Source organism: Salvelinus fontinalis, chromosome 11, assembly GCF_029448725.1.
Source record: "Salvelinus fontinalis isolate EN_2023a chromosome 11, ASM2944872v1, whole genome shotgun sequence".
Classification (NCBI taxonomy): Eukaryota; Metazoa; Chordata; class Actinopteri; order Salmoniformes; family Salmonidae; genus Salvelinus; species Salvelinus fontinalis.
The window spans coordinates 59356561-59371238 of NC_074675.1; the positions used below are offsets into that span (position 1 = coordinate 59356561).

Consider the following 14678-nt stretch of genomic DNA (forward strand, 5'->3'; position numbering starts at 1 on the left):
GTGTTTCTGGGTAAACCTCTAAGCTGTGAGTCTTTCTGGGTAAACCTCTGAGAGCTGTGAGTGTTTCTGGGTAAACCTCTGAGAGCTGTGAGTGTTTCTGGGTAAACCTCTGAGAGCTGTGAGTGTTTCTGGGTAAACCTCTGAGAGCTGTGAGTGTTTCTGGGTAAACCTCAGAGCTGTGAGTGTTTCTGGGTAAACCTCTAAGAGCTGTGAGTGTTTCTGGGTAAACCTCTAAGAGCTGTGAGTGTTTCTGGGTAAACCTCTAAGAGCTGTGAGTGTTTCTGGGTAAACCTCTAAGAGCTGTGAGTGTTTCTGGGTAAACCTCTAAGAGCTGTGAGTGTTTCTGGGTAAACCTCTAAGAGCTGTGAGTGTTTCTGGGTAAACCTCTAAGCTGTGAGTGTTTCTGGGTAAACCTCTAAGCTGTGAGTGTTTCTGGGTAAACCTCTAAGCTGTGAGTGTTTCTGAGTAAACCTCTAAGAGCTGTGAGTCTTTCTGGGTAAACCTCTGAGAGCTGTGAGTGTTTCTGGGTAAACCTCTAAGCTGTGAGTGTTTCTGGGTAAACCTCTAAGCTGTGAGTGTTTCTGGGTAAACCTCTAAGCTGTGAGTCTTTCTGGGTAAACCTCTGAGAGCTGTGAGTCTTTCTGGGTAAACCTCTGAGAGCTGTGAGTGTTTCTGGGTAAACCTCTGAGAGCTGTGAGTCTTTCTGGGTAAACCTCAGAGCTGTGAGTGTTTCTGGGTAAACCTCTAAGAGCTGTGAGTGTTTCTGGGTAAACCTCTAAGAGCTGTGAGTGTTTCTGGGTAAACCTCTAAGAGCTGTGAGTGTTTCTGGGTAAACCTCTAAGAGCTGTGAGTGTTTCTGGGTAAACCTCTAAGAGCTGTGAGTGTTTCTGGGTAAACCTCTAAGAGCTGTGAGTGTTTCTGGGTAAACCTCTAAGCTGTGAGTGTTTCTGGGTAAACCTCTAAGCTGTGAGTGTTTCTGAGTAAACCTCTAAGAGCTGTGAGTCTTTCTGGGTAAACCTCTGAGAGCTGTGAGTGTTTCTGGGTAAACCTCTAAGCTGTGAGTGTTTCTGAGTAAACCTCTAAGAGCTGTGAGTCTTTCTGGGTAAACCTCTGAGAGCTGTGAGTGTTTCTGGGTAAACCTCTAAGCTGTGAGTGTTTTTGGGTAAACCTCTAAGCTGTGAGTGTTTTTGGGTAAACCTCTAAGCTGTGAGTGTTTCTGAGTAAACCTCTAAGAGCTGTGAGTCTTTCTGGGTAAACCTCTGAGAGCTGTGAGTGCTTCTGGGTAAACCTCTAAGCTGTGAGTGTTTCTGAGTAAACCTCTAAGAGCTGTGAGTCTTTCTGGGTAAACCTCTGAGAGCTGTGAGTGTTTCTGGGTAAACCTCTGAGAGCTGTGAGTGTTTCTGGGTAAACCTCTAAGCTGTGAGTGTTTCTGGGTAAACCCCTAAGCTGCGAGTGTTTCTGGGTAAACCTCTAAGAGCTGTGAGTGTTTCTGGGTAAACCTCTAAGAGCTGTGAGTGTTTCTGGGTAAACCTCTAAGAGCTGTGAGTGTTTCTGGGTAAACCTCTAAGAGCTGTGAGTGTTTCTGGGTAAACCTCTAAGAGCTGTGAGTGTTTCTGGGTAAACCTCTAAGAGCTGTGAGTGTTTCTGGGTAAACCTCTAAGAGCTGTGAGTGTTTCTGGGTAAACCTCTAAGCTGTGAGTGTTTCTGGGTAAACCTCTAAGAGCTGTGAGTGTTTCTGGGTAAACCTCAGAGCTGTGAGTGTTTCTGGGTAAACCTCTGAGAGCTGTGAGTGTTTCTGGGTAAACCTCTGAGAGCTGTGAGTGTTTCTGGGTAAACCTCTAAGAGCTGTGAGTGTTTCTGGGTAAACCTCTGAGAGCTGTGAGTGTTTCTGGGTAAACCTCTAAGCTGTGAGTGTTTCTGGGTAAACCTCTGAGAGCTGTGAGTGTTTCTGGGTAAACCTCTAAGAGCTGTGAGTGTTTCTGGGTAAACCTCTAAGAGCTGTGAGTGTTTCTGGGTGAACCTCTGAGAGCTGTGAGTGTTTCTGGGTAAACCTCTGAGAGCTGTGAGTGTTTCTGGGTAAACCTCTGAGAGCTGTGAGTGTTTCTGGGTAAACCTCTGAGAGCTGTGAGTGTTTCTGGGTAAACCTCAGAGCTGTGAGTGTTTCTGGGTAAACCTCTGAGAGCTGTGAGTGTTTCTGGGTAAACCTCTGAGAGCTGTGAGTGTTTCTGGGTAAACCTCTGAGAGCTGTGAGTGTTTCTGGGTAAACCTCTGAGAGCTGTGAGTGTTTCTGGGTAAACCTCTAAGCTGTGAGTGTTTCTGGGTAAACCTCTAAGCTGTGAGTGTTTCTGGGTAAACCTCTAAGCTGTGAGTGTTTCTGGGTAAACCTCTAAGCTGTGAGTGTTTCTGGGTAAACCTCTGAGAGCTGTGAGTGTTTCTGGGTAAACCTCTGAGAGCTGTGAGTGTTTCTGGGTAAACCTCTGAGAGCTGTGAGTGTTTCTGGGTAAACCTCTGAGAGCTGTGAGTGTTTCTGGGTAAACCTCTGAGAGCTGTGAGTGTTTCTGGGTAAACCTCTGAGAGCTGTGAGTGTTTCTGGGTAAACCTCTAAGAGCTGTGAGTGTTTCTGGGTAAACCTCAGAGCTGTGAGTGTTTCTGGGTAAACCTCTGAGAGCTGTGAGTGTTTCTGGGTAAACCTCTAAGCTGTGAGTGTTTCTGGGTAAAACCTCTAAGAGCTTCCCACACCTGGGTTGTGAAACATTTGCCCGTTGCTAGACAACCATTTCCAGGTCTGCCGTAGATTTAAGTCAAAACTGGAAGTCGGCCACTCAGGAACCGTCTACTTGTCATCTTGGTAAGCAACTCCGGTGTAGATTTGGCCTTTTGTTTTAGATTATTGTCCTGCTGGAAGGTGAATTAATCTCCCTGTGTCTGGTGGAATGCAGACGACCAGGTTTTACGAAAGGATTTTGCCTGTGCTTAGTTCCATTTTATTCGTTTTTTTTATCCAGAAAAACTCCTGTCCTTAACAATTACAAGCATACCCATAACATGATGTAGCCACCACCATGCTTGACAATATAAAGAGTGGATTTGCCACCTTGTATTCAGGACAAAGTTAATTGTTTTGCCACATTCTTTTGCAGTATTACTTTAGTGCCTTGTTGCAAACAGGATGCATGTTTAGGAATATTTTTATGCTGTACAGGCTTCCTTTTCATTCTGTCATTTAGGTTAGTATTGTGAAGTAACAATGTTGATCCATCCTCAGTTTTCTCCTACCACAGCCATTCAACTATAAATGTTTCAAACTCATCATTGGCCTCATGGTGAAATACCTGAGCGGTTTCCTTCCTCTCCGGCAACTGAGTTAGGAAGGACGCCAGTATCTTTGTAGTGACTGGGTGTATTGATACACCATCCAAAGTGTAATTAATAACTTCACCATGCTCAAAGGGATATTCAATATCTTTTTCTTTAACCCATCTACCAATAGGTGCCCTTCTTTGTGAGGCATTATAAATCCTCCCTGGTCTTTGTGGTTGAATCTGTGTTTGAAATCCACTGCTCAACTGAGTGCCCTTATAGATAATTGTATGTGTGGGGTACAGAGATGAGGCAGTCATTCAGAGTTCCTGCAACTTTTGTTGAGCACATTTCTACTCCTGAAAGTATGTAGGCTTGTCATAACAAAGGAGTTGAATACTTATTGACTCAAGACATTTCAGCTTTTCATTTTTAATTGGAAGAAATGTCAAACATTCCACTTTCACATAATGGGGGTTCTGTGTGTAGGCTAGTGACGGGAAACAATCTATTTAATACATTTTACAGGCTAACAATGTGGAAAAAGTCAAGGTACTGTGAATACATGACTAAACATGAATTGACCCTTGAAATTAGATTTTCATTGATTTGAGTCCAAAGCAGCAAGAGTCTTGATGGAGCAAGTCTACATAGTTACCATAGTTACCATAGTTACCATAGTTACCATAGTAGTTCAAATGAGAACAGCCTATGAAACATGTTGTTTAAGTTACCATAGTAACTTATTGTTTTGTAACAACTTAAAACGTACATGAGTAGTTTGTAGAACAGTTTGTGTTTGGTGATCAGCCCCCCACATCTGGCCAATGAAAAGTCTTGATAGTTGCATCCCTCTGCAGTCTGCTGATAGATGACACCAGGTTTGTTGATGTGCTGTTCTATAGTCCAGCAGACTCACCTGGGGACAGAGGGGGGACAGGGTGACAGGTTTGTTGATGTGCTGTTCTATAGCCAGCAGACTCACCTGGGGACAGAGGGGGGACAGGGTGACAGGTTTGTTAATGTGCTGTTCTATAGTCCAGCAGACTCATCTGGGGACAGAGGGGGGACAGGGGGACAGGTTTGTTAATGTGCTGTTCTATAGTCCAGCAGACTCACCTGGGGACAGAGGGGGGACAGGGTGACAGGTTTGTTAATGTGCTGTTCTATAGTCCAGCAGACTCACCTGGGGACAGAGGGGGGGACAGGGTGACAGGTTTGTTAATGTGCTGTTCTATAGCCAGCAGACTCATCTGGGGACAGAGGGGGGACAGGGGGACAGGTTTGTTAATGTGCTGTTCTATAGTCCAGCAGACTCACCTGGGGACAGAGGGGGGGACAGGGTGACAGGTTTGTTAATGTGTTGCTGTAGAGTTCTATAGTCCAGCAGACTCACCTGGGGACAGAGGGGGGACAGGGTGACAGGTTTGTTAATGTGCTGTTCTATAGCCAGCAGACTCACCTGGGGACAGAGGGGGGACAGGGTGACAGGTTTGTTAATGTGCTGTTCTATAGCCAGCAGACTCACCTGGGGACAGGGGATGGACAGGGTGACAGGTTTGTTAATGTGCTGTTCTATAGTCCAGCAGACTCACCTGGGGACAGAGGGGGGACAGGGTGACAGGTTTGTTAATGTGCTGTTCTATAGTCCAGCAGACTCACCTGGGGACAGAGGGGGGACAGGGTGACAGGTTTGTTAATGTGCTGTTCTATAGCCAGCAGACTCACCTGGGGACAGAGGGGGGACAGGGTGACAGGTTTGTTAATGTGCTGTTCTATAGCCAGCAGACTCACCTGGGGACAGAGGGGGGACAGGGTGACAGGTTTGTTAATGTGCTGTTCTATAGCCAGCAGACTCACCTGGGGACAGAGGGGGGACAGGGTGACAGGTTTGTTAATGTGCTGTTCTATAGTCCAGCAGACTCACCTGGGGACAGAGGGTGGACAGGGTGACAGGTTTGTTAATGTGCTGTTCTATAGCCAGCAGACTCACCTGGGGACAGAGGGGGGGGACAGGGTGACAGGTTTGTTAATGTGCTGTTCTATAGCCAGCAGACTCACCTGGGGACAGAGTGACAGGTTTGTTAATGTGCTGTTCTATAGTCCAGCAGACTCACCTGGGGACAGAGGGGGACAGGGTGACAGGTTTGTTAATGTGCTGTTCTATAGTCCAGCAGACTCACCTGGGGACAGAGGGGGGGACAGGGTGACAGGTTTGTTAATGTGCTGTTCTATAGCCAGCAGACTCACCTGGGGACAGAGGGGGGACAGGGTGACAGGTTTGTTAATGTGCTGTTCTATAGCCAGCAGACTCACCTGGGGACAGGGTGACAGGTTTGTTAATGTGCTGTTCTATAGCCAGCAGACTCACCTGGGGACAGAGGGGGGACAGGGTGACAGGTTTGTTAATGTGCTGTTCTATAGTCTAGCAGACTCACCTGGGGACAGGGGGGACAGGTTTGTTAATGTGCTGTTCTATAGCCAGCAGACTCACCTGGGGACAGAGGGTGGACAGGGTGACAGGTTTGTTAATGTGCTGTTCTATAGTCCAGCAGACTCACCTGGGGACAGAGGGGGACAGGGTGACAGGTTTGTTAATGTGCTGTTCTATAGTCCAGCAGACTCACCTGGGGACAGAGGGGGGACAGGGTGACAGGTTTGTTAATGTGCTGTTCTATAGCCAGCAGACTCACCTGGGGACAGAGGGGGACAGGGTGACAGGTTTGTTAATGTGCTGTTCTATAGTCCAGCAGACTCACCTGGGGACAGAGGGGGGACAGGGTGACAGGTTTGTTAATGTGCTGTTCTATAGCCAGCAGACTCACCTGGGGACAGAGTGACAGGTTTGTTAATGTGCTGTTCTATAGCCAGCAGACTCACCTGGGGACAGAGGGGGACAGGGTGACAGGTTTGTTAATGTGCTGTTCTATAGTCCAGCAGACTCACCTGGGGACAGAGGGGGACAGGGTGACAGGTTTGTTAATGTGCTGTTCTATAGTCCAGCAGACTCACCTGGGGACAGAGGGGGGACAGGGTGACAGGTTTGTTAATGTGCTGTTCTATAGCCAGCAGACTCACCTGGGGACAGAGGGGGGACAGGGTGACAGGTTTGTTAATGTGCTGTTCTATAGCCAGCAGACTCACCTGGGGACAGAGGGGGGACAGGGTGACAGGTTTGTTAATGTGCTGTTCTATAGTCCAGCAGACTCACCTGGGGACAGAGGGGGGACAGGGTGACAGGTTTGTTAATGTGCTGTTCTATAGCCAGCAGACTCACCTGGGGACAGAGTGACAGGTTTGTTAATGTGCTGTTCTATAGCCAGCAGACTCACCTGGGGACAGAGGGGGGACAGGGTGACAGGTTTGTTAATGTGCTGTTCTATATTCCAGCAGACTCACCTGGGGACAGAGGGGGGACAGGGTGACAGGTTTGTTAATGTGCTGTTCTATAGTCCAGCAGACTCACCTGGGGACAGAGGGGGGACAGGGTGACAGGTTTGTTAATGTGCTGTTCTATAGTCCAGCAGACTCACCTGGGGACAGAGGGGGGACAGGGTGACAGGTTTGTTAATGTGCTGTTCTATAGCCAGCAGACTCACCTGGGGACAGAGGGGGGACAGGGTGACAGGTTTGTTAATGTGCTGTTCTATAGTCCAGCAGACTCACCTGGGGACAGGGGGTGACAGGTTAGTTAATGTGCTGTTCTATAGCCAGCAGACTCACCTGGGGACAGAGGGGGACAGGGTGACAGGTTTGTTAATGTGCTGTTCTATAGCCAGCAGACTCACCTGGGGACAGAGGGGGGACAGGGTGACAGGTTTGTTAATGTGCTGTTCTATAGTCCAGCAGACTCACCTGGGGACAGAGGGGGGACAGGGTGACAGGTTTGTTAATGTGCTGTTCTATAGCCAGCAGACTCACCTGGGGACAGAGGGGGGACAGGGTGACAGGTTTGTTAATGTGCTGTTCTATAGTCCAGCAGACTCACCTGGGGACAGAGGGGGGACAGGGTGACAGGTTTGTTAATGTGCTGTTCTATAGTCCAGCAGACTCACCTGGGGACAGAGGGGGGGACAGGGTGACAGGTTTGTTAATGTGCTGTTCTATAGTCCAGCAGACTCACCTGGGGACAGAGGGGGGGACAGGGTGACAGGTTTGTTAATGTGCTGTTCTATAGCCAGCAGACTCACCTGGGGACAGAGGGGGGACAGGGTGACAGGTTTGTTAATGTGCTGTTCTATAGCCAGCAGACTCACCTGGGGACAGAGGGGGGACAGGGTGACAGGTTTGTTAATGTGCTGTTCTATAGTCCAGCAGACTCACCTGGGGACAGAGGGGGGACAGGGTGACAGGTTTGTTAATGTGCTGTTCTATAGCCAGCAGACTCACCTGGGGACAGAGGGTGGACAGGGTGACAGGTTTGTTAATGTGCTGTTCTATAGCCAGCAGACTCACCTGGGGACAGAGGGGGGACAGGGTGACAGGTTTGTTAATGTGCTGTTCTATAGTCCAGCAGACTCACCTGGGGACAGAGGGGGGACAGGGTGACAGGTTTGTTAATGTGCTGTTCTATAGCCAGCAGACTCACCTGGGGACAGAGGGTGGACAGGGTGACAGGTTTGTTAATGTGCTGTTCTATAGTCCAGCAGACTCACCTGGGGACAGAGGGGGGACAGGGTGACAGGTTTGTTAATGTGCTGTTCTATAGCCAGCAGACTCACCTGGGGACAGAGTGACAGGTTTGTTAATGTGCTGTTCTATAGCCAGCAGACTCACCTGGGGACAGAGGGGGGACAGGGTGACAGGTTTGTTAATGTGCTGTTCTATATTCCAGCAGACTCACCTGGGGACAGAGGGGGGACAGGGTGACAGGTTTGTTAATGTGCTGTTCTATAGTCCAGCAGACTCACCTGGGGACAGAGGGGGGACAGGGTGACAGGTTTGTTAATGTGCTGTTCTATAGTCCAGCAGACTCACCTGGGGACAGAGGGGGGACAGGGTGACAGGTTTGTTAATGTGCTGTTCTATAGTCCAGCAGACTCACCTGGGGACAGAGGGGGGACAGGGGGGGACAGGTTTGTTAATGTGCTGTTCTATAGTCCAGCAGACTCACCTGGGGACAGAGGGTGGACAGGGTGACAGGTTTGTTAATGTGCTGTTCTATAGTCCAGCAGACTCACCTGGGGACAGAGGGGGGACAGGGTGACAGGTTTGTTCATGTGCTGTTCTATAGCCAGCAGACTCACCTGGGGACAGAGGGTGGACAGGGTGACAGGTTTGTTAATGTGCTGTTCTATAGTCCAGCAGACTCACCTGGGGACAGAGGGGGGACAGGGTGACAGGTTTGTTAATGTGCTGTTCTATAGCCAGCAGACTCACCTGGGGACAGAGGGGGGACAGGGTGACAGGTTTGTTAATGTGCTGTTCTATAGTCCAGCAGACTCACCTGGGGACAGGGTGACAGGTTTGTTAATGTGCTGTTCTATAGCCAGCAGACTCACCTGGGGACAGAGGGGGGACAGGGTGACAGGTTTGTTAATGTGCTGTTCTATAGTCCAGCAGACTCACCTGGGGACAGGGGGTGACAGGTTTGTTAATGTGCTGTTCTATAGTCTAGCAGACTCACCTGGGGACAGGGGGGGACAGGTTTGTTAATGTGCTGTTCTATAGCCAGCAGACTCACCTGGGGACAGAGGGGGGACAGGGTGACAGGTTTGTTAATGTGCTGTTCTATAGCCAGCAGACTCACCTGGGGACAGAGGGGGGACAGGGTGACAGGTTTGTTAATGTGCTGTTCTATAGCCAGCAGACTCACCTGGGGACAGGGGGGGGACAGGGTGACAGGTTTGTTAATGTGCTGTTCTATAGCCAGCAGACTCACCTGGGGACAGAGGGGGGACAGGGTGACAGGTTTGTTAATGTGCTGTTCTATAGCCAGCAGACTCACCTGGGGACAGAGGGGGGACAGGGTGACAGGTTTGTTAATGTGCTGTTCTATAGTCCAGCAGACTCACCTGGGGACAGGGGGGGGACAGGGTGACAGGTTTGTTAATGTGCTGTTCTATAGCCAGCAGACTCACCTGGGGACAGAGGGGGGACAGGGTGACAGGTTTGTTAATGTGCTGTTCTATAGCCAGCAGACTCACCTGGGGACAGAGGGGGGACAGGGTGACAGGTTTGTTAATGTGCTGTTCTATAGCCAGCAGACTCACCTGGGGACAGAGGGGGGACAGGGTGACAGGTTTGTTAATGTGCTGTTCTATAGCCAGCAGACTCACCTGGGGACAGAGGGGGGACAGGGTGACAGGTTTGTTAATGTGCTGTTCTATAGCCAGCAGACTCACCTGGGGACAGAGGGGGACAGGGTGACAGGTTTGTTAATGTGCTGTTCTATAGCCAGCAGACTCACCTGGGGACAGAGGGGGGACAGGGTGACAGGTTTGTTAATGTGCTGTTCTATAGCCAGCAGACTCACCTGGGGACAGAGGGGGGACAGGGTGACAGGTTTGTTAATGTGCTGTTCTATAGCCAGCAGACTCACCTGGGGACAGGGGGGGACAGGTTTGTTAATGTGCTGTTCTATAGTCCAGCAGACTCACCTGGGGACAGAGGGGGGACAGGGTGACAGGTTTGTTAATGTGCTGTTCTATAGCCAGCAGACTCACCTGGGGACAGAGGGTGGACAGGGTGACAGGTTTGTTAATGTGCTGTTCTATAGTCCAGCAGACTCACCTGGGGACAGAGGGGGGACAGGGTGACAGGTTTGTTAATGTGCTGTTCTATAGTCCAGCAGACTCACCTGGGGACAGAGGGTGGACAGGGTGACAGGTTTGTTAATGTGCTGTTCTATAGCCAGCAGACTCACCTGGGGACAGAGGGGGGACAGGGTGACAGGTTTGTTAATGTGCTGTTCTATAGTCCAGCAGACTCACCTGGGGACAGAGGGGGACAGGGTGACAGGTTTGTTAATGTGCTGTTCTATAGCCAGCAGACTCACCTGGGGACAGGGGGTGACAGGTTAGTTTGTCTGGGACTCTTACAGGGAGGGGAGAACATGAATTTGAGTGGGTCCAGTAAATCCAATCCAACTGGATAATATGTGATATGTCATCAGACAGGCATAGTGAAGGTTTACATATTGCATACAGTATATTACCACCAGCGGCCCGAGCTGGTCAGAAGGCTCAGGAGAGATCAAAGGTAGCTGGTCAGAAGGCTCAGGAGAGATCAAAGGTAGCTGGTGAGAAGGCTCAGGAGAGATCACAGGTAGCTGGTCAGAAGGCTCTAGAGAGATCACAGGTAGCTGGTCAGAAGGCTCTGGAGGGATCACAGGTAGCTGGTCAGAAGGCATGACAGGTAGCTGGTCAGAAGGCTCTGGAGAGATCACAGGTAGCTGGTCAGAAGGCTCTGGAGAGATCACAGGTAGCTGGTCAGAAGGCTCAGGAGAGATCACAGGTAGCTGGTCAGAAGGCTCTGGAGAGATCACAGGTAGCTGGTCAGAAGGCTCAGGAGAGATCACAGGTAGCTGGTCAGAAGGCTCTGGAGAGATCACAGGTAGCTGGTCAGAAGGCTCTGGAGAGATCACAGGTAGCTGGTCAGAAGGCTCTGGAGAGATCACAGGTAGCTGGTCAGAAGGCTCAGGAGAGATCACATGTAGCTGGTCAGAAGGCTCTGGAGAGATCACAGGTAGCTGGTCAGAAGGCATCACAGGTAGCTGGTCAGAAGGCTCTGGAGAGATCACATGTAGCTGGTCAGAAGGCTCAGGAGAGATCACAGGTAGCTGGTCAGAAGGCTCGGGAGAGATCACAGGTAGCTGGTCAGAAGGCTCGGGAGAGATCACAGGTAGCTGGTCAGAAGGCTCTGGAGAGATCACAGGTAGCTGGTCAGAAGGCTCTGGAAAGATCACATGTAGCTGGCCAGAAGGCTCTGGAGAGATCACAGGTAGCTGGTCAGAAGGCTCTGGAGAGATCACATGTAGCTGGTCAGAAGGCTCGGGAGAGATCACAGGTAGCTGGTCAGAAGGCTCTGGAGAGATCACATGTAGCTGGTCAGAAGGCTCTGGAGAGATCACAGGTAGCTGGTCAGAAGGCTCTGGAGAGATCACATGTAGCTGGTCAGAAGGCATCACAGGTAGCTGGTCAGAAGGCTCTGGAGAGATCACAGGTAGCTGGTCAGAAGGCATCACAGGTAGCTGGTCAGAAGGCTCTGGAGAGATCACAGGTACCAAGAAGGAGAGTGATGGAGTGCTGCATCAGATGACCTGGTCTCCACAATCACCCGACCTTGGACAACAGAGTGAAGGAAAAGCAACCAACAAGTGCTCAGAATGTGTGGGAACTACTTCAAGGTTGTTGGAAAAGCATTCCAGGTGACGCTGGTTGAGAGAATGCCAAGAGTGTGCAAAGCCGTCATCAAGGCAAAGGATGGCTATTTGAAGAATATCAAATATAAAATATATTTTGATTTGTTAAACACTTTTTTTGGTTACTACATGATTCCATATGTGTTATTTCATAGTTTTGATGTCTTCACTATTATTCTACAATGTAGAATAAAAATAAAATAAAAACCCTTGAATGAGTAGGTGTGTCCAAACTTTTGACAGGTATTGTATTTGTGTGGGTGTCAGGGTTGGGGGTCAATTTGAATTGAAGGCAATCAATTCAGGACATAAACTGAAATTCCAATTAAAGAATAAAAAAATGGCATCCATTTTTAATGATATCTCAATAAACTGATAATTAGAAGCTATTTTGTAGAATTTTTTTTGTAGAACATTTTAAGAATTTATTTAACTAGGCATGTCAGTTAAGAACTAATTCTTATTTACAGTGACGGCCTACCAAAAGGCCTCCTGCGGGGACAAGGGCTGGGATTAATATAAATATAGGAGAAAACATACATCACGACAAGAGAGACAACACTACAGAAAGAGAGACTGAAGATGACAACATAGCATGGCAGCAACACCACATGACATCAGCATGGTACAAACATTATTGTTCACAGACAACAGCACAAAGGGCAAGAAGGTAGAGACAACAATACATCACACAAAGCAGCCACAACTGTCAGTAAGAGTGTCCATGATTGAGTCTTTGAATGAAGAGGTTGAGATAAAACTGTCCAGTTTGAGTGTTTGTTGCAGCTCGTTCCAGTCGCTAGCTGCAGCGAACTGAAAAGAGGAGCGACCCAGGGATGTGTGTGCTTTGGGGACCTTTAACAGAATGTGACTGGCAGAACGGGTGTTGTATGTGGAGGATGAGGGCTGCAGTAGATATCTCAGTTAGCGGGGAGTGAGGCCTAAGAGGGTTTTATAAATAAGCATCAACCAGTGGGTCTTGCGACGGGTATACAGAGATGACCAGTTTACAGAGGAGTATAGAGTGCAGTGATGTGTCCTATAAGGAGCATTGGTGGCAAATCTGATGGCCGAATGGTAAAGAACATCTAGCCCCTAGAGAACACCCTTATATTCAGATCACTTCCTGGATGGCAGGTCTGATGGCCGAATGGTAAAGAACATCTAGCCCCTAGAGGACACCCTTATATTCAGATCACTTCCTGGATGGCAGGTCTGATGGTTGAATGGTAAAGAACATCTAGCCACTAGAGAACACCCTTATATTCAGATCACTTCCTGGATGGCAGGTCTGATGGCCGAATGGTAAAGAACATCTAGCCCCTAGAGAACACCCTTATATTCAGATCACTTCCTGGATGGCAGGTCTGATGGCCGAATGGTAAAGAACATCTAGCCCCTAGAGAACACCCTTATATTCAGATCACTTCCTGGATGGCAGGTCTGATGGCTGAATGGTAAAGAACATCTAGCCCCTAGAGAACACCCTTATATTCAGATCACTTCCTGGATGGCAGGTCTGATGGCCGAATGGTAAAGAACATCTAGCCCCTAGAGAACACCCTTATATTCAGATCACTTCCTGGTAGCCTAGAGGTTGGGCCGAAAGGTTGCTGGTTCAAATCCCCAAGACACTTCAACCAAATTGCTCCTGTAAGTCGCTTTGGAGAAGAACGTCTGCGAAATGACTAAAACAAATAATAAAAAAATAACTAACTATCAGTTCGAATGATAGTTCCACCATTTTAAAGTAGTCAACTGGGTGGAGATTCCTATGGGTTGTAGCCTCAATGACGCTGTCCATGCTGTCACAGAAGCTATAATGGAACAAGTATAAAGATGAGTCCTCTAGCCATCTCTATGGTTTGAACTAACCCAGTGTATTTTACGCTGCCAGCCTGCCACTAATCAGCGCTGCTAGGTAGATAGTAGGTCTACTGACAGACAGATCACGGCCATATCAACAACTGCTGTTAGAATCAAACTACCGCTTTATTGCATCATAATAATAAACAAACCACTGAGAAACACACCGCTAACTAACACCACCATGCCCCGACGCCAAGCCAGACCTCCCCACCACCGCCCTGGGTTTAACTAACACCACCATGCCCCGACGCCGCCCTGGGTTTAACTAACACCACCATGCCCCGACGCCAAGCCAGACCTCCCCACCACCGCCCTGGGTTTAACTAACACCACCATGCCCCGACGCCGCCCTGGGTTTAACTAGCACCACCATGCCCCACCGCCGCCCTGGGTTTAACTAGCACCACCATGCCCCGACGCCAAGCCAGAGCTCCCCACCACCCTGGGTTTAACTAGCACCACCATGCCCCGACGCCGCCCTGGGTTTAACTAGCACCACCATGCCCCGACGCCAAGCCAGAGCTCCCCACCACCCTGGGTTTAACTAACACCACCATGCCCCGACGCCAAGCCAGAGCTCCCCACCACCGCCCTGGGTTTAACTAGCACCACCATGCCCCGACGCCGAGCCAGAGCTCCCCACCACCCTGGGTTTAACTAGCACCACCATGCCCCGACGCCGAGCCAGAGCTCCCCACCACCCTGGGTTTAACTAACACCACCATGCCCCGACGCCAAGCCAGAGCTCCCCACCACCCTGGGTTTAACTAACACCACCATGCCCTGACGCCGCCCTGGGTTTAACTAACACCACCATGCCCCGACGCCAAGCCAGACCTCCCCCCCACCGCCCTGGGTTTAGCCGCAGGAGGAGCAGGGTCCTGAGTAGAAGACTGGACCTTGTAGTTCACCTTCATGTCCAGCAGGGGAAGTAGAATTCCACTGAGTGATGAGATGGAGGTAAATCCTACGGTTGGAGGAAACTAAAGAGAAACTGGTCTATATCAGCTAGGGTTTCAGACCCAGATCAAGTCTAGTCCAGACTAACTAGTATGTTCATTGGAGATTCTCCATTTAATTAGGTTTTTTAGTTCTGGACGAGGCATAATCTAGGTCCGACAAACTGGTACCTAGAGGCAGTGCTTAA

At 49.4% G+C, this 14678-nt stretch overlaps 1 protein-coding gene across 1 annotated transcript; it reads right to left on the reverse strand.

Moving 5' to 3' along the window:
• Positions 1-9895: 9895 nt before the first annotated feature.
• LOC129864768 (cell surface glycoprotein 1-like) lies at positions 9896-14448 on the reverse strand. Its single transcript, XM_055937063.1, has 4 exons — positions 14346-14448; positions 10457-11505; positions 10298-10335; positions 9896-9899 (listed from the first exon to the last, which is right to left on the reverse strand). Exons 1-4 carry the CDS (start codon positions 14446-14448, stop codon positions 9896-9898), a joined length of 1194 nt encoding a protein of 397 aa, XP_055793038.1.
• Between the last annotated feature and the right edge of the window lie 230 nt (positions 14449-14678).